The sequence below is a fragment of the Aulostomus chinensis genome, chromosome 12 (genome assembly GCF_037954235.1).
Source record: "Aulostomus chinensis isolate RoL2024-O1b breed Wild chromosome 12, RoL_Achi_v1.0, whole genome shotgun sequence".
NCBI lineage: Eukaryota > Metazoa > Chordata > Actinopteri > Syngnathiformes > Aulostomidae > Aulostomus > Aulostomus chinensis.
Window position 1 is genome coordinate 10,640,101 of NC_141331.1, and position 19,622 is coordinate 10,659,722.

The following is a 19,622-nucleotide window of genomic DNA, read 5'->3' on the forward strand; positions in this document are numbered from 1 at the left end:
AGGGTGGTCCTTGTGTGGGGATCAGATTTTGTGGTTGTTTGACATCAGTTGGATAAAGAAATTCGAGCGGTTCTTGATTCAAAGAAGCTTTCTCATTCCACGTTAATCATTTCATTTTTCTGTCTAGAAGTGAGTTTGAAGTGGAGCTTCACCTACGTTTCTTTTCCTCACTCTCATTAGTTTCACTTGTTACTGATTACAGCAGCTCACGCTGCTCTGGCCTTGCTCTTGTGTAGTTCACACTCCTCTTCTATCACACTGGAGGCGGCTCATCTCTAATGAATACACCGGATAATTCTGATGAGCTCAGACTGTGAGGCATTTCCACTTTTTCAGGAGAGCAAGCCGAATGAGAAAAAGGACTTATTTCAGTTAGCAATATTTAGCAATATTCATTATTGTACAACTGTTCTGCAGAGGTCAGGTGTGTGAGCGTCGTGTATTCCAACTCTATCTTACGCAGTGTAGTGATAGACAGAAATAGCAAATTGCTCTTTTTAATTTGGCGTCGTTGTCTTGGAAACATTTGCATGCTTGAGCCATTTCTGTCAAATCACGTCACATTTTTAAACTTGAGGCACACGTGTACAAATTTACAAAATCGTTACCACCCTGGTTTCCATTCCTCTCCATCTTGTGTCAAAATCCAAGAAATAGTTTTTAACTGAAGAGAAGACATATCACGAACATTGTGTCTGCTTTTATTTTTGTCTGCATGGTTTCAGTATTGTTATTTGGAATTACAGTACATGGTAGATTTGCATTTGTGAATTGTATTGCCGTCAAAAAAATGAAGCGCCAACAACAAAAGACCCTTTTGTTCACACTTTGATCGATTGCACGTCTGTAATATTTTATAATGGAGTTTCACACCTTAGTAGAATAAATGGAAACCAAATTGTCTGAAAAAAAAGGAACAGGCTTTTAACATGTTATGTAATCATATATTTTTTTATAAAATGTATTTTTATTTTTCACTCAACATTTCACTTAGCAGAGCTCATTCAGTCATCAGTCTGTGTCATTACCAAAATGTTCCGCTACCTCTTCATCCGCTCTTGCTGCATTTCCAGGAATACGGACCTCATACGCCAGTCAACACAACCAGCTGGGCCAGGACAGGTCAACCGTGTCCCCAGACCGCCACATCGCACCTATCTACGAGGATCGGACGTTCCAGGGCCCGTTGTACCGTAGCCCTAGTCACACCCAGCAGGGCACCATCTACAGGAGCACCTCAGGTTCGTTACGTTCTTTGTAAAAAGCTTTATGTTAGGAACAAATAATCCAAGGAGGACATGTCACCATTACCAGGCTCCAGTCAGACCAGCAGTAGCCTTCTCATTCAGTTAGATGAGTCATCATGAGGGGAGTGGGAGGTCATCTGGCAGGAAGGAGCTGCCTTATTATTCAGACCTACATCTTAAACATTTTTAACTGGACTTCTGGTGTCACATTTCATTACCCTAAACAATTTGTCCCTGCCAGCTCTTTGACAAAAGGCCGTTTTCAGTGTGAATCACCTGAAACAAAAGACGAAATACACGGTTCTCTCATTGCGCTTTGACACTGGAATACGACGAGCATTCCAGGCTGCTCGGTATGTTCCTTATGCAGATTTTAAGATGGAAGAAGAGCCTGGTAAGGAGTAAGAGTCATTTAAATCTTCTCAGGAGCTCAATGGACCACTGAGAGAATGTGAAGAGGGTAGATCCTGATAGAGGATGGTTATTATTCCACATCGGAGTTAGAGAACGGTGGATATCTATCGTCTGTCTATTAACATTCTCATATTCTGTCGATCTTACATCATTGAGTAGATAAATTAGGATACTGGTTGTGTGAGTCAAGGCTGCTGTAGTTGTGAATGAAAAGATTAACTTTGGCGAAAATCTAAGTAAAACCCAAATCTAATCTTTTTTCATATTTGTGTAGAAATGACAGTACTTCCTGCTTACTTCCTGTCAACGCTGTGTTCTTGTCAGTCAGCTTTGGGGAGGGTTAGTGGGGGAGTATTGTGTGATTTCCAAAACTATCACAAACTCCATTTGATTTTCTTATTTTCCTCCAGTTTCAATCTTCTTTTCTCCCGCTGCTTCTGTACCTTCACGCAGAGGAGTCATACAGGTCAAGATAAGCGCCACATCTTCACTAATATCGCTCTGATATTGAGCAGACACATTTTCGCATCAACAGCACTTTCATTTTATTATCTATATCAAATGTTCCTTTGGTCCTCAAATCTCTGTCTTTTCCATTTAATCTGGAGCCTGTTGGTACAGGTGGATTATTGTCCTTGAGGAACACAATTTCTCTGTATGAATGTTAACCAGCACCAGTGCTACTTTTTAAATTTCTTTGCTCTACCTATCTCAGTCCTCCCTCTGCTAGGCAGGAAGGGGTGAGACATGAGTTACTAGACAGGTTCTATTATGTCAACCTGCCACCAAAGAGTTCATTACCCGCGTGTCACTCTGGGAATGAGAAGAAGGACGCAGTTGCCAGGGGACCGTTTGATTATCCACATCCACCACTCGCTCTCTTCCAGCTCTCCTGATGATGGCATTCTCCTCTCATCATTGCGCCCGCTTCAGATACACATGCTTAGTTTGCACAGATGCACACCCCCTCCTCAGACCCCTCCCCTCTGCCTTGCACACCGGAGATCTGATTAGACTGATAAGTCCACTAATAAAAGCTATTGATGCTGTGAAGAAGCCCCACAGACAAGCTGCTTTAATGTGTTTCTGCCGGCTGTATTGAGGAAAGGCAAGCGAGGCGGAACTGTAAGGGGTGTTCAATATAGTCTACCTCATTAGAAAAATCCAATTGTATATCAGAGTTGCATGCATTCTGGCCATTTGTGGAAGTTTGCACAGTGCCTCTGGGGCAAAGCAGACAATTTTTATGCCAGATAAAAATATTGTCTCTTCGATGAAATTGAATCCTTATACATCTTTAAAAAAATTGCAAACATTCACTATTTTTCTTTGACTCAGGGTAGCACCTACCCAAAAAATAAAAGTGCACTCATGAGGAAATTGTGTTTTTGTAGCAACTCCACATGTTGATATCTTGGTTTCTAGTAGAGGGGAGTATGAGCACAGATATTCCCAGACTGGTGGATGGCTGATAGAGATCTGACCAGCGCTGCAGTCATGCTGCTGTGCGTCATGTGGCCGTGTTGAGAAGAAGAGCTTGATTTAACCAGCTTGTTTACACAGTTGTATACAGTAGTAGTCAGTTATTGTATTTAAAACTAGGTCATAATATCACTTGAAGGGGATGAAAAGAGATTGATTTGTTCGAAAGGATGGTTGTGTGTTTGGGGTGCCTTGCTTTTCTAGTGTGCATCTGTTTTTTGGAGCAGCTTTCTGTCGCCACTGTGGGGTGGCTGAAGAGGTGCTGAGGAGAGGATTTTCGGATCATCGAGCAGGTTGAATATTCCTACAACACTTTGAAAACCAGCAGGATCCCTCAACACAATCTTGTTAAAAAAAAATGACAACAAAAAAAACATGGAAACAGACCTTTGAAGAAGACGACTTGTGTTCAGTGAAACCACGGGGGCTGTGTTTTACTCTAGACCTTAATTGGTTCCACATTTGCGAATCTGCTGAGTCCGTCTGAACGGCCTGATGTTTGTATTTTCAGCTTGGATTTAAATGCTACTGATGTGCAGAGCTCAGGGTTTAGCTGAAGTGGTCCTAAACGCTACCTACCTTACTTTGACACTGTGTGATTTGTTCAGCTTCTCTTTCTGGTTGTTTTGCTTTGTGGCCTCAGGTGTGGGGAGTCTCCAGCGGACATCCGGCCAGCGCAGTGCTATGACCTACCAAAGAAACAACTATGCTCTTAACACAGCAGCCACCTACGCTGATCCGTATCGCCCAGCCCAGTACCGGCCCTCTGATCCCAACTATTTTCGCCAAGGTATAATCATGGATGATGGTGCCACTCGCTCCCCCTCCATAGACAGCATCCAGAAAGATCCCAGGTAATGTTGATTTTGTCAGAAAAATACTTCTCTGTGGAGTCAACACTGGTGTCCTCTTACTTCTTGCCATTAAGCTGACTATTATACCTGGCCGCCTCACAATAGATCCTCACAAACACTAAAGTGCTAAATCTGCACTTGTAGCACAGCTGTGTGTGAGTGTGAAGTGGGGGTTGACCTCAGTGGAAACCCCCCTGACCTTGCACGTTTGAAGTGTTGTTTTCACCTGTGTATGTTGTTGCAGTGCCACGACCCGCTTCTGCTCAGGGAGCCATTTCCATGATAATATTTGCTCAACAGGAGTCCTGTGGATGGAAAGCATACTTTTCAGCTTTGACTTGGTGTTCTGATACAATCAAGTTAAGAAGAGTTGCTGCACATTTATGATCAGATATATGTAGCTTCTTTACTATTATATAAGCAACTATATTTCCTGTATGAAATATGAGACAAATAAATACACTTCCGAGATTTTTATTTACTTTTTAATGTAAAATTCGTCCCCTAAGTGCATTTAAAGAACAGCCTAAGCTGAGTCTGTGAATAAAACGTGGAAAACAGTTTTCCTTTCTTTGATGTGCTGCATACAAAAAAGCAATAGTGTGATCAAAGTGGATTGTCATATAGAGCCAGACGAGAATGTAATTTCCTGGCTTCCTGGCTTTGCCCCGAGGCGCCGAACTGTTCATTTTGAATGAAATTGTGCTGGAGGTTTTTAAGGGGACGCGCTTTGTTGTGTTGTTTTGGGTTTTTTTTTGCCTCTGTCGTTGTGCTGATACCTTCGTGCCTTCCCCCACCTGTGTTTCTAGGGAGTTCGCGTGGCGTGACCCGGAGCTGACAGAAGTGATTCACATGCTGCAGCACCACTTCCCCTCAGTGCAGGCCAACGCAGCTGCCTACCTACAGCACCTGTGCTTCGGCGATAACAGAATTAAAGCCGAGGTATGTGTCGCGCTGCCGCTGCCATACTGAGCCTTGTTACAGTAGAACGCCTCGGTCAACATCTGATACGATTACTCATTATTCACAGTGTGTATTATCAGTGCACATTGTGTACTGATGAAAGGGAAAGTGCAGGTCCTCACAACTGCAGTTGTCTTTTGTTATTGGCACATTTTCGTATTTGCTGACATCTCAAAATGCATCAGAAAGTGAATTAAGGCTAACGGGGAAAAATAATCACAAGCAAACAATCAAGTTTTAAACAAACACTTTTATATTTAACCAGACATATGGACACTACAAGTGCGGCATCATAAGTCTGCTCTGTTTTTGTTCCATTTAAATTCGTAACCAAACTGGCTAAATTGCTTTCAACCCGCTCTTTATTTTTAGCTACAAGTGCAACAGCATGCTAATGTTTAGTGCCGTGGGGTGTCTGTGAGAGCATTTCTGAAGACAAATACTGATCTTCTCAGTTAATCTGCAGCCCTTATCTGGATTTCTACACTTCAGCTTTGCATTAGATGGAGTCACTACTAGTTGGAGGTAAAAAACGTGTCAGTAGCAGCGTCACAAGTGACTAACTCCTGCAGATTCACACACTAACACAGACTGGGCTTCTCAGACACATTTCACAAGCGTTTAACCCACAGGAAATCCGATACAGCAAAAGAAATATAAGTTCATATATGATTAGACGTAGAATTGATTGTCATTTTAAAGTCCCTTTTTCATTTAAATACATATTCAAGAAATAGATTTCTAAAGGGGAGGTGAGTTATGCTGTGTCAGCTTTCTCGTGTTCATTCATTTTGCATTCAGAAGCCTTTCCCAAGCACTTACACAAAATTGAAATTAAACTATTTTACTGGAACCTGGGACGTCACTTTGATAGCCTCTGTACTAAAGAGACATTCTTCTGTAAAGCCATGAATCAGTGGAAAAAAACACCCATATCAAACAGCAATAGACCACTAGTTACAACCTTTTTTCCCTTCAAACATTAAAGGTCAAGTATGTCATTTCTCACCATGATGCATTTTGTAAAAAGAAAATTGTGTTTTGATACCAGTGCGCGGAAAGATGAATAAGATATCAGATATGAAGAATTTGTTGTTGGGGTTTTTTTGTATTTGCAGTTGACAAATGTCAACATATCACAGAAATGATTCAGTCCAGATGCTTATTTTAATGGAACAATTTCCTTCCTTGCACACCTCATTCTGTGTTCCTCATGAAAATGTAAATTTTGTTTTTCCCTCTCTTCTGTGGTTAAGGCTTTTTCTGTGGTGATGGATAAGCGTTCCTCTCAGAAATAATTTGTATCTGATGTGATACACTTCCTGATATACTGTAGATGTACGTAGGACTTTGCTGTGTACACTTTTGTTCCACTTATCCCTGCTGATAATGGTGTGATGATGATGACTAATGAACTCTTTTTCCTCAGGTTTGTCGACTTGGCGGTATTAAACACCTGGTGGACCTATTAGACCACAAAGTCTTGGAGGTCCAAAGGAACTCGTGTGGAGCTCTGAGGAACCTTGTTTATGGTAAAGCGATGGATGACAACAAAATAGCTGTGAGGAACGCAGGAGGCATCCCAGCTCTGCTTCGCCTGCTGAGGAAAACTGTGGATGCAGAAGTGCGAGAGCTTGTCACAGGTAAGTTGGCGTTTAAGAGCATTTTTAGCTGACTGTTTAGTTAACTTCGTGCACCCCGATGCAACCTTCTTCCCTCCACCTCGACACAATATTCTCCTCCACCTTGCTGCCAAAGTCCAAGTCCTTTTCTGGAGCTGCAACAATTATTTTCATGATCAAGAACTTTTAGTTTGATGTAAAATGTCTTTTAGTAATGAAGAAATCAGTGTTTTCTAGAGCCAGAAGTTGACCAGCGGGGTAAAATCCAAAAGATGATACAGATAACCAAAGTCACTGCGAGGTTACAGTAGGACAGGAACATTACACAGCTTGAGCAGAAGGTGCTGAATTATTTACCTGACAAATCTCTGTGTGTGTGTGTGTGTGTGTGTGTGTGTGTGTGTGTGTGTGTGTGTGTGTGTGTGTGTGTGTGTGTGTGCGTGTGTGCGTTGGGGGGGTGTAGAGATATTTTCAGTGCTGCGTTGCTTAGTTTGCTCATGTGTGTCTCCAAAGGTGACCTGTGTAGTTAATAATGTGTAATGTTGCGTTTGACCATCCAATTTAGTATCTACACATTAATTGTGAGTGAAAATTCTGACTAAACAATTAAACTAACATTTAATCAACATCCTGGGATGATGATTGTTGCAGCGACTGAGTCACTTTTGCTTAACTCGCTACGTCTTTCACTGCTGCGTGTGATGATGCATGCATAGAAATCAAAGAGCATTTCCAAAGGATTCATATACTTTCATGACTTAAGCTGCATGGAGATTTAGTTTCATTCCGTCTGAAAACATCTTCGCCTGACATTCTACTGGTCAATTTCCTCCTCTCTGCATCGGATCATGTGCAGCTCCCTTTTGTGAGCTCTGCAAACTGAGTACAAATCCATGTTGTTTAGGATCAGGGTGGAGTACTACAGAAATCAGCAAGCCAAGACATTTGGCTCCCAGGTGGCTGAGTCAGCTGGTTTTGCTCAGCTTCAGCCCTCACTCTCATATGTAGTCTCAGGTTACACTCCAATGGTTACAGTCAGCAGGAAAACAAGACCGGCTGAGCATGAACACAACTTACTGTAGCAGTTCTTTTGTCGTGGGTTTCCTGTTTCCTCTACTCAACAAATACATTATTCCAATTTAAAGGAACTCAACAATAGAGCTTATCTCTGTCTGTATGGAAGCCGGTGAGGGATGTGGGTCTCAGATTTTGTTGGAAATGAAAATCAGGCTGACGTCAAAATCTGTTGATCTGACATCACACCTACATTGGATTAAAAGCAACAAAACATCAAGACACTTAGTTTGACTAATGGACAACTGAATATGAATATCAGCTGCACAGAATTTGTATTCTATGTCAAACTGACTTTTGGCGTTAGATGTCCCGAATTTGAATTTTGGTCACCTGACTTCACAACCTACATTTGATGAAATGTGATTGTTTGAATGGCATTGGGGCCAGCTGAGTGCCTTCTGGAGGGGGATGGGGGGGGAGGGGGGGGCTGAGACTGAAAGCTACTACCATTTTCTCTTTGCCTCTTTCATTGCTGTGAGAGTTAGCCAATCACAGTCAGCAGCTTTAACAGGAGCTGTGTTCAACTTTTTCCTTTCCACCCACTATTCAGAGGGCCTGCTGTGTGTAATTGAAAGTACAAGTCCCAAAATGGGAAGCAATTATAAGAGGTCAGCAGTGCTGCATCACCTCCAGTTAAGTACGAGTGATGAGAACAATCCTCATAAAGAGCTTTCAGCTTAATAATAAGGCCATCCAACATCAAAGCTCTAAGTGGAGCTGACACAAGTCACTCACTACGTCTAAAAGAAGCACCACAGTTACCTCCCCGTGACTTGGTAAGCTTTGTTCTCTAATATTTCTAATCTGAGCTACCTTAAACAGCATCGCTGTTGTCAGACATCAATGTCAAGATATTAGCATGAGACGTTCTTGAGTCAATTGTGTCATCAGCTCCTTCTCGACTCCCTTTGGGAGGTCCAGGTGTCCACTATGCTTCATTAAGGCTAGCTGTGAGAACAGCAACAACCCCTGCACCAGGTCAAATGTCATGTTGTTGGGTCGCAAGAGCACAATCTCAGCCCCCTTACCTGCCTGGCCCTCTTGCAGCTGTTGTGGTTACTGCTCCGTCCCCAAACAGCCCCTCAGATCAAAGAGCCGAGCCTCACAGCTCCATCATTAGTCATGATGGTGCAACCTGGAACTGGCTCTCACATGCACACCATTACACACACACACACACACACACACACACTCACACACACACACACACACACACACACACACACACACACAAGCAGAGTTCAGTGTTTAATCGTGTTACTTTGGCAAATTCAAGCTCAATCTTAAGTTTAGTTGTGTTCAAGTTTTTAGAGTTTGTATATCACTACAGCTCAGCAAGATCATTCTTTATGGTCACAGAAGAATACAAATTGATGACGACTCACCTGTTTCACCGCACTCACAGCCTCACTCATACCTTTTGTCTGTAGCTAAAAGCCATTCATTTATCCACATTATAAAGTGGTAGCTGAGCTGGTCTGCAGGTTCCTCCCTCTCTATTGCCTGTAATGTGCCGCGCATACCATCTTTGTTGTCTTTTCTTTATTTGACCCTGTGTCGTTCATCTCCCATTGCGTTGAGCTGGAGAGGCAGTAAAAGTGGAGACATTTGTCCTTTGAATAAAAGTACAAACACTCAAGATTAAAAAGGATGCAGTAAACGTACTGTTAGCTGGTAGAATAAATGTGCATATGAAAGAATTTGAACAATGTTTTTCACAACTTATGATTACAATTTAGATGTGATGAAGAATTTTCAGGGTCTTCCTTTTTTTTTTTTTGCTTTAGTTGCCTTGAAAGTGCTTAAAATTGACTGTGAACAAACCCTGCACACAGCTCTGAATCTTCAGACATGAATACTAAATTTACTGTGATGATGAAAGATATTAAATCTTTGCAAAAGCTTGATGGGGCTTTGACACACAATGCAAATTTACGCTGCTTTTACACTTTCCTGGAAGAGAACATTCTGTCACAAGATGATGTGTTTTGTAGCACAGTGATGTCCCTGTCACGGTGTGTCTGAAAGTTCATAATGCCATACTCAACCTAGTCCCCGTTTGACAGGTTTGGGTAGCCCCAGAATGAAAGCTGGATGGCAACAACTCCAGATCCCAAACCGTTGACATGTTAGCCAGTGGTTACATTAGATAAACCCCTCCTCGTCTCATTACCCATCACAAGAAAGTGACCAGAGACGGCTGGATGATTTGAACTGATCTTTAATCAAATTCAAACAACCTTGTGATGCTTTCTGTTGTGATCTGTGTCTGATTCATCTCTACTCAGGTGAAGACATGAATAAAGATGTCGTTGAGTAGCTAACACCGTCTGTTCTATGCATCAAAGCCCCAGTAAGAGCTACCTCAAACTAAAAGAAATGTCCATCCACTTTATGGTTCAGTTCGTTCTTGGATCTAAGGTGTTCCAGACATTCTAACCAGCTTCATCTGTTTTTCTTCCTCTCCATCTTTTTATCGAGCCTCCTACTCTCCCTCCTTATGCTCTCTTGAGCTCCAGATAGACTATTTGTCCTGCCTGGTGTCACTTCTCTGTTTATTTTGGGTCAGTGTCTGTAAGCCAGGCCAAGCCACCTGTGAACATAAGACTGAGCAGAGAACAAGGTTTAGAACTCCTCTACACACACACACACACACACACACACACACACACACACACACACACACACACACACACACACACACACTGTCAGATATGATGTATGGGTATTGCTGATGGTGTTGCTGACAGCGTCACACCTTTGTGGGTTTGCCTGTCGATTTCTCCGTTATGCCGCCTCCTCCGCAAGAGACAAGTCTGAAAAGCTGCAGAGAATGCTCATTGTTACAAATTGACATCCAAGTGGGTTTTGTGGAAAGCGTAGGCTGGAATAGTGGATTGTGGAGTTGACACAGACCGGGGTAGGAAAAGTTGGTCAGCAGATGTGGGAATTTGGTATCACCGCATGAATGGTTCAATTTCAGGGCAATCCTTGTTTGTCCAAGTCTCCCGTGAGAAAGGCAAACACTGGCTGGAATGTGCTTGAGTATGGAGCAGCGTTCCATCACCACAGAAGTTTTTGATTGAAACGTGTCCAACTGCCTTAATTTAGCAGGGACTTTAGCCCCTTCTTTGTTTGGGAGCTCATTTTAGAGTTGTTTTGCACGTAAACTTTTGTGCCAGTTGATTCAAAATGAAAATAAAAATGAAGTGATGAAAGTTTCTGCTTGTAATAAAGGACTTGGAGTATTTTCACGACTGAATTGGACTGGGGAGCTTGTCTCTATGCATGTTAGCTCCTCTCCAGCTGTGTGTTTGAATGGAACTTATAGGTCATAGGCTGGGGAGAATAAACAGTGTTGTTGAACATCGTATGTCAGGAATGCTGGTCATTATTTTGACCTCTGGGAAGCCATTTTCCACCAAATTGGACCAGGATCTTTAACTGGTAGTGGTAAAGATTTTCTGAATCTTGGTTCTGTCTACCAAACCAGAAGTCCTTTGTGTAGCAGTGTTGTCTGAGCACCTACGTCCTGACCAGTTGCCAGTACATGCTCACACACAGGTGATGCAACCTGACTGGGCGGGCCTCAGCTCAAGTGTCACATACTCAGGTGTATCACCACGCTGCGAGAACGAGAGGAGGGGCAGGTGAGAGGTCAAAGCAGTTTGCAAGATGTATTTTTCATTTTCTGCTGCAAACATGATTTGGAGGTTGAGATCTTATTGATTATTGGTTAAAAGTCTATGAATGGTTCAACACAAGGGTTGTGAATGTGGGCGGATCCTGTTTTATGTCAGTGAAAAAGGCCCATCAAAACACACAGCCGGAGGTCTAAACAAGCTGTCAAGCGAAAAGCTCAAAAATTGGACAGAAATATGATGTATGAGCCATCAAGAGACGGTAAAACATACGTATTGTAGAAGCACACGTTGTTATGTTGTGGCAGCTTTGTCTAGTATGATCTGTGCATTTAGCCGTCTTTGTGTCTTACCAGTGGCTCCCTGCAGTGTTAGCTTCCTCCAAGGTTACTGATGCCCTCCGCGACTCCGACCATGTCTCAGTGTAAGCCCACCAGCTAGAGCCATCTAATTAGAGGAACATGCTACATACTGGCTAATCCCTGACAGATGCAGCATCAAAGGCTGCCAGGACTGTGCATGATTATCAGTGGTTACCACCAGTATATTTGAATTGAGCGAAAGATGGCATCACTTCTAAAGACTTATAATATCTATATTTCATTTCATATGACTGAGCCAATGCCGCATGGATCTCTGCCCCCTCCTCCTTTTATGTTTTTTTAAGGTTCAGGCAAATAATCTTCACCCTGAGGTTATACTGCTGAGGTGAAATTTAATGTGGATATCTAATACCTTCATGCTGTCGCTCCGTGTGTGCAGAGGAGGATTTCGCTCGGGTTCTGTGTGTGTGTGCGTGTGTGTGTGTGCGTGTGCGTGCGTGCGTGCGTGTGTGTGTGCGCGTGTGCGTGCGTGCATGTGTTGGTGTGGATGTGCGCTGTATTCATTTGTGGACACATCTACACATGCACACTCGCGTGCGTGCACGCACACTGAGCTATTAAAAGCTTGTTGTCTTGTGGGGTTACCCTAACGGCACAGGACAACGAACATGACTGGAGGCTTGCGTGCTTCTTTCCCAATGCTTGTTTCTCAAAGCGTGCGGGTGTCTCTGCAGGGGTTCTTTGGAACCTGTCGTCATGTGACGCCGTCAAGATGACAATCATTCGGGACGCCTTAACGACTCTGACCAACACTGTGATCATCCCTCACTCTGGATGGAGCAGCTCCACTTTCGACGATGACCACAAGCTGAAATTCCACTCATCGCTGGTGCTGAGGAACACCACAGGTTGTCTGAGGTAACCACCTGATGCACATACCTACTAGGCACTAGCGCCCCAAGGTGGCCAACTGGTGTTGTTGCAGCTAATGTGAAACGAACAAATACTTTGGTGTGTGTGTGTGTGTAAACAGCGTGTTTCTATCATGGGTGAATGAACTACAACAGAAGTGACCGAATTCTGACTTACCAAATACAAACCTGTTGTTCTACTTACAGATGAGTCCTATTTGAACATAGAACGTATTTGTATATACTAATATTTCATCACAACTGAGCATGCTTTAGTTGAAAAACATCACCGTTCCATAGATTATTACTCAGAGATGACGTGATGTTCCTGCAGTTTCCCCAGTTTCTCGTGGAATTTCTTCATTTGGAGACATTGTGCCGCATGTGGAGGTGTGTGTGTCTGTGTGTGCTAGCACATTAACTCTTACTGCCTTGTACTATAATGACTTCAGTGAGACCACACACATACTTCATACATTATGGATGGTGTACGGGGATGGTAAAACACACATTACACATTCAAGTGGAACAAACACACACTCAGCTGCCATCACATGTATTTGTATTTGCTCATTTGTTTGTTGAACAAAGGCTCAAATCAAAGTGTGTGTGTGTGCGTGCACGCGTGTGTGTCTTTTTTCTTCCTCTAAGAAATCTGAGTTCAGCTGGTGAGGAGGCCAGAAAACAGATGCGCACTTGTGAGGGCCTGGTTGACTCACTCCTCTACGTCATCAAAGCCTGTGTAAACACCTCTGACTTCGACAGCAAGGTATACACACACACACACACACACACACACACACACACACACACACACACACACACACACACACACACACACACACACTTAGCCAAGAGGAAAACATGCTGCCACACGATAAGAGGCTCTGGGGGAAAATCCTACTCACTCTCTTTGAATCATTTTATTGCCTGTGTCTAAATGACCCTTCTAGCAGCCAGCAGCTACTCCGCTACTTTACATGCCTTCTCACCATTATCATGCACAAGTGATGACATTCAGAATCCGATAAACCCAGAGTACAGTATATTAATATTTTTTATGGCAACAGTAGAAATTCCTTGCCATGCATCTGTGCGTTGTAAAACAAGTTGCTAATGTGGAATGTGGCGATAGCGCCACCAGGAACTGGAACCCCTCATTTGATCAAACGTGCGCTCATTGACATTCTACGCTGGCTCACATCTCCAACGGAGTGGAATTAACCCATTTGCTTTGGTCTTAGTATTCTTTTTAACATGAAGCCCTCGGGTTCCGTATCTAATTGATTTGCAATGCCGCAAAAAGCAGTTGTGTGCCACATATTGGCTGTCGCTACTGTAGTGTGCCGCATGGAGTTTATTATACTGTAGCTTTTGTCATGGTGATTTAGAAAGCTGCTGCTATAAACACCCACTCAAGCCCCTGGTCTCCTTCTGCCCCGTGCTAGATTGTGGAGAACTGTATTTGCACTCTAAGGAACCTGTCGTATCGTCTTGAGTTGGAGTTGCCGCCATCACGAGTGATAGGAGAGCAGGAGCTGGACGGCGTCCTGGGCAGTGAGTCGCCATGTAAAGAGGTGGAGACTGGCTGCTGGGGCCGCAAGAAAAAGAAGAAGAAAAAGAGCTCACAAGAGGACTCAGTGAGTGTGGCGGAATGAAAAGACAGATGGTCATCATATAAACATTAGTCTGCATTTTTGTATAAAGTTTGGGTTGTTCTCTCCAGTCTGAATAACACAGTGATTGTTGTTTAGTGGGACGGTGTGGGACCCATCCCTGGCTTCTCCAAGTCTCCCAAGGGGGCTGAGATGCTGTGGCATCCTGCAGTGGTTAAACCTTACTTAACACTGCTAGCCGAGAGCTCCAATCCTGCTACTCTGGAGGGCTCCGCTGGGTCGCTTCAGAACTTGTCAGCTGGCAACTGGAAGGTACAATATGAATGTCTCTATACCTCACACACACATAAACACACTTTCTCTTTGAATATTAAACATGGTCTCCTAGGAGACAAAGCGGCTCTACTCCTCTGTCTCTGACATCACATTTGCTTGAATGTGCACCATCTATTTTCCTCCAGACCTTTTTGATGTTTTAATGCCTTTTAACATGTGTGTGTGTGTGCGTGTGTGTGTGTGTGTGTGTGCGTGTGTGTGTGCTTGTTTTATAACAGTATGCAGCATACATTCGTGCAGCGGTGCGTAAGGAGAAAGGATTGCCCATCCTAGTGGAGCTGCTGCGGATGGATAACGACCGGGTGGTGTGTTCCATTGCGACTGCACTGAGAAACATGGCACTGGATGTCAGGAACAAAGAGCTCATAGGTCAGGAGTCAAAACAAAGAACTTTCCAGATTGTAATAACACAATCATGAATATTCATAATGCTGTTTTTACCTAACTGGAGTTCCTCTTAATGAGTTTAGCTTGCCTGCATTATGTATTTAAAGCTGACACTTTGCAAAAACATGATTCCACTGCTCAAATATGAGAACACACAACAGACTGGAGGGTTTGGACCTACCTGACCCCCTTTCCCTCTCAGGGTCTCTGTCATATAGTCATGAAATAATCCAGTCTGCTTTTTTCATCTATTATTTACACGCGTTGTGTGTATTTATGGCTAATTTATCTGTGCTGCTTGCCTCTTAAATCTGAGTCTTGGAGCACCACACAGGAATTCCAATGTGCTGCACTTGTCTCAAACCTGTGTAAATATCTGATACACACGATAGACAACACATGACATACAGCGTTGTTAAAATATATTGTGTTTGAATGCATAAACTCCTGGGCCTTTTTATAACATGTTTAACCTCTGGCGATTATTTTTCATTTTAATACACTCCAGTCCTTTTTTTTGTCAGTCTTATATAAAAAAAGTCTTTATTTGCTCTCTGTGTGAAATTAATGAGAAGTTCCAGTTCCATCAGGCAGGGGTGAATAGAAGGAGTAAAATGCAATTCGATTTAGAGAAAAGTAAGCAAACTAATTATATTATTCACAATCCAGTGCGTAATGTAGTTAAGGTTGCTGTGGCAGGCGTCAGATTTTTACACATACCCTCTTGTGCCTCTGCCTCTCCCCACAAACCTGCTTTGTGTCATGATGTATTAGCTTCATGTTTCACCTTCCCTCCTCCTCCCTCTCAGGGAAGTATGCCATGAGGGACCTGGTCAACCGTCTCCCCGGAGGAAACACCACCCTGCTGTCAGACGAGACGGTGGCCGCCATCTGTTGCACCCTGCACGAGGTCACGAGTAAAAACATGGAGAACGCCAAAGCCCTAGCCGACACAGGCGGCATTGAGAAGCTGGTCAACATCACCAAGGGCAGAGGAGACAGGTGTGCTACAGCAAGGTGTATTTGTCACAGTGCTTTTTAGATCCAAACCTGACTTCCTAACATGTTGCACCCGTTAGCGCACACAAACAGCAGCCTTATGTGGCCTGCTCGTACAGGGCGTCCCGGATATTGGACCATGGGTGTCAAATACTCACGCGCAAGCACACACAAACATTTTATTAGATGAGGGGAAGCTGTAGCCACAGGGAAGGTGGTTTTGTGTGCATTGAGGTTACACGTCCCAGTAGAATGATGGAGCTGCAGTTATTTCTAGCCTGCTATATATTCAGGTTAAAAACACACTCTTCTCTCAGTCACACCGGTCCGTCATATTTACTGCACGATTGAAAATGGTCTTTATATAATTCAAGAATGCTCAAAATGTTTGTGTTTGTTTTCCAGGTACTCTATGAAAGTAGTTAAGGCAGCTGCTCAGGTGCTGAACACACTGTGGCAGTATCGGGACCTGCGCACCATCTACAAGAAAGTAAGGACAGCTCAATGGATTTTATAGCTTGTGGAAAACATCTGTGTTATTCGTTGAAATATCACCAATTTTAATTGTAGGATTTTTTTAAAAAATATTTAATAACATTTGTTGGTTTCTGTTCCATGAGAAAGAAGAAGAAGCAGTTATATAGTTAATAGTATATAGTTGAACTGTTCATGCTCATGCTGGCCCCCCTGGAGCCACCAAAGGATTTACTAAACATTTATCCTGTGCAGAATACTCATCATAAATTGAGCTTTTTTGAAAATCTGGGCTTATTGTGGACCTCAGAGTCCAGATACACCATAGGAATGATGCAGGTATTCCCATCTGACCACAGACCACTCTGTGTTTCCTCACAGGATGGATGGAACCAAAACCATTTCCTCACTCCGGTGTCAACACTTGAACGGGACAGGTTCAAATCCCAGCCCACCCTCCCCACCAGTGTTATCCAGGTGTCTCCAGTCAGCCACCCGGGTAAGTTCACCCTCAGACACGTCCATGAAATAGCAACTCCTCTAAGCTTTACCACTAAATTGTGTTTTTCTCTCCACAGCGCCCAGCACCATGTCGTCTCCTGCTATGCTGGGCATCAAAGAGCATAGAGACACAATCGGAGATTATCAGAGAGTACAGCCAACTATGCAATTTTATAATTACCAAGGGGACACAAGTATCCATAAAAACCAGTATACAGGTACTTGAACAGTGCTGTTGAAAGTAGTTTCGAGCTTCTCTTAAAGTTGAACTCTATCCACTCTGCTTAAAACTCGAATTACCCCGCGGCCCTCTCTGCTTGGGGCATTCGTCAGCCCTCACGACGCCTGAGGCAGGGTCGACAGTCACTCCTCCTGCTTGACAAGACCGTTTTCCTCTTATCTTCACCACCAAAGCCTGGCAGCTCTTAGACAGTTCAGAGAAGAGCACTTCAGAGCTGTTAGGAGACAGAGCTGGTCTGCACAGCAGTGAAGTGGACCCACTAGCCAGAACCAGGCACCACAATGGCACTATTGTTAGTGAACCCAAGTCGCAGCATGCAGACAGGGGCAGCCAGGGGGTACCCAGACATACTGCAGCCAGACGAGAGCCCTTGCCAGCCCACGCGGGGTGGGCAGAGTAAACAAAATGAGCTGCAGCCTCGACAGTTATTGCACTACATAGTGAAGTGGAAATTGAGTTTCTGGATTCCACCGGTTGGATAAAGTGCCAACAAACATAGCCATCCCATGGGCTATGTGAACAAGTCAGCAGCAGTGGCTCACTCCATTATTTGGGGTTATATCTCTCCCCAACCCCACAGATGCTCCCCTCTCTAAATACAGACATTGACCCTGTAGGCATCTGCAGACATTCCCTCTGATGTGTCATGAACTGAATTTACATCTATTTCATTTAAAGCAATGCTCTTTGTATTTTTCTCCAGGGTCTGGAAAACCTTCACCGTATTATTACCCCTCGCCCACAAGAGAGGAGCCCCGAAGAACGCAGGTGAATACACTCAGTCCTTCAACTTCTCAGTCAAATATCATTTAAACATGTATATTGAAGCAGTAGTCATAGACAACTCCTTTGTATGTTGCATATGTAACTCATAAAGAATAACTGGAATACATTTAAATCAGTAAAATGACTATTTAGAAAGGTGTGAATTTAAACGGATCGGGTAATCCCTGGATTATTTTCAATTATTTAGCCTCTGAGTGTAGAGCTATCACTGCAGTGTTCCAGGACCAGAGATGACGTCTTAAATTATTTATTTCAACAGTCCAAAACCTCCAATTTATTCCATTTATATTGATTTTAAAGGGAATAAAGCCGCAAATTCTTACGTTTGAGCTTGAACCACAAGATGTCAGGGAGTTTTGTTTGATAAATGACTTCACATTATTAATCCATTATCAGATTAGTCTTTAATTTATTTCATTGATGGAGTAAATCGTTTGAAGCCTCCTGGGCACCATTTTCCAGATGAAGAAAGCAAGCAGATGTGAGCCCACCAGTGGAAATCGATGTTTTCTTCCAGGAAGTGTTATATGGTATTGGTAGTCTTGTTTGAGACCCCTGTGCTGTGACTACACCTGGAGACCACCACCAAGTCTTTCGCCCCACTTGACTAATACAAAGAGACTGACGCGTACTCCGCTGAGAATAAAAGGCGATGCTGCCAACCACCCAGCACATCAGCTATTGTGTGAGCCAGAGTGAATGTGACTGGTGGGATTGGGATGGTCGGGGTGCATCTCAGGCACCTGTCATTGTGGGACACGTCCATGTGTGCCCGCTCAGATAACGGGCACGGTGAGGAGGAGGAAGGGAAAAAATCTCCTTCTCCTGTGGCCTTCATCCCATCACATTTAGAGCAGCTAATGTGTGACGACAGTCATTAGCCTCGTGGTTTCAGACAAACACTCTTTCATCTATCATCAGAAGTTCTGCCATTTACCTCCAAACATACACACGCACACACACACTCACACACACACACACTCACACACACACACACACACACGAGTGAGGTGATTGATGAACTCAAGGGCTGAAAAATCTCCATCCAGACTAAAGTGACATTTTGCTGAAACTGCTGAGATTTGGATGCATTAACACATTTTATTATCATTAGTGGAAGACTGGTTGTGAGCCTTTTTGCCTCTGTGTGTGTGTGTGTGTGTGTTTTACTTTTGCTATTTGGTCACCATCGTTTCACTTGTTAAAAATAAGTCCAAACCTTTCGATTTCCAGACATGCTGCTAACATTAGCTGCTGCTGCTGCAGGGGACTTGAAGGCTCAAATCCCTCCTCAGCCTGTAGATATAATTGGTGTTAAAGCAAGTGTTTCCTTGGGTGAGATGTGCTGCCATGGCCAAACGTACAAAGGGCGTTGTCAGTGTTGCAAAGATGATGTCACATGGTACTTGAGTCTCTCACCTAGGTGTGCACTCATGTACCAGATCTTGCCATGATTTGATTAAACATTGAGTGGTACTTGTTAGTGCTGCTATAAATCGGACAGTACCCAAAAGTACCATACCCAACCCCAGCGAGTACTACCCCAATTTGTGTGTGTGTGTGTGTGTGTGTGTGTGTGTGTGTGTGTGTGTGTGTGTGTGTTTTGTTTTGTTTTGTTTTTTTCTTTCTTTGTCCTTGTGCTGCTAGCATGTAGGCGGGTGTCTTACTGGTCCTCCAGGTTGGAGGTCAGAGGTTAAAAAATCCTTTCATGTAAAATATCCTTTGCTCTGCCAACATTATGTGTCCTG

General features: G+C 43.4%; 1 protein-coding gene across 5 annotated transcripts in view; it reads left to right on the forward strand.

The window, feature by feature from the left end:
- The window catches only part of LOC147251993 (plakophilin-4-like), a 76,485-nt gene that overhangs the window by 55,118 nt on the left and 1,745 nt on the right, over window positions 1-19,622 (forward strand). For all 5 annotated transcript variants that reach the window (XM_086220053.1, XM_086220055.1, XM_086220056.1 and 2 more), the window contains 14 exons: window positions 1,074-1,241; window positions 3,787-3,997; window positions 4,807-4,939; window positions 6,390-6,603; window positions 12,358-12,541; window positions 13,186-13,303; window positions 13,983-14,174; window positions 14,289-14,462; window positions 14,705-14,855; window positions 15,683-15,875; window positions 16,278-16,362; window positions 16,728-16,845; window positions 16,925-17,065; window positions 17,792-17,856. In XM_086220053.1, the coding sequence (XP_086076179.1) occupies window positions 1,074-1,241; window positions 3,787-3,997; window positions 4,807-4,939; window positions 6,390-6,603; window positions 12,358-12,541; window positions 13,186-13,303; window positions 13,983-14,174; window positions 14,289-14,462; window positions 14,705-14,855; window positions 15,683-15,875; window positions 16,278-16,362; window positions 16,728-16,845; window positions 16,925-17,065; window positions 17,792-17,856 (2,147 nt within the window). The remainder of the gene's footprint in view (window positions 1-1,073; window positions 1,242-3,786; window positions 3,998-4,806; window positions 4,940-6,389; window positions 6,604-12,357; window positions 12,542-13,185; window positions 13,304-13,982; window positions 14,175-14,288; window positions 14,463-14,704; window positions 14,856-15,682; window positions 15,876-16,277; window positions 16,363-16,727; window positions 16,846-16,924; window positions 17,066-17,791; window positions 17,857-19,622) is intronic.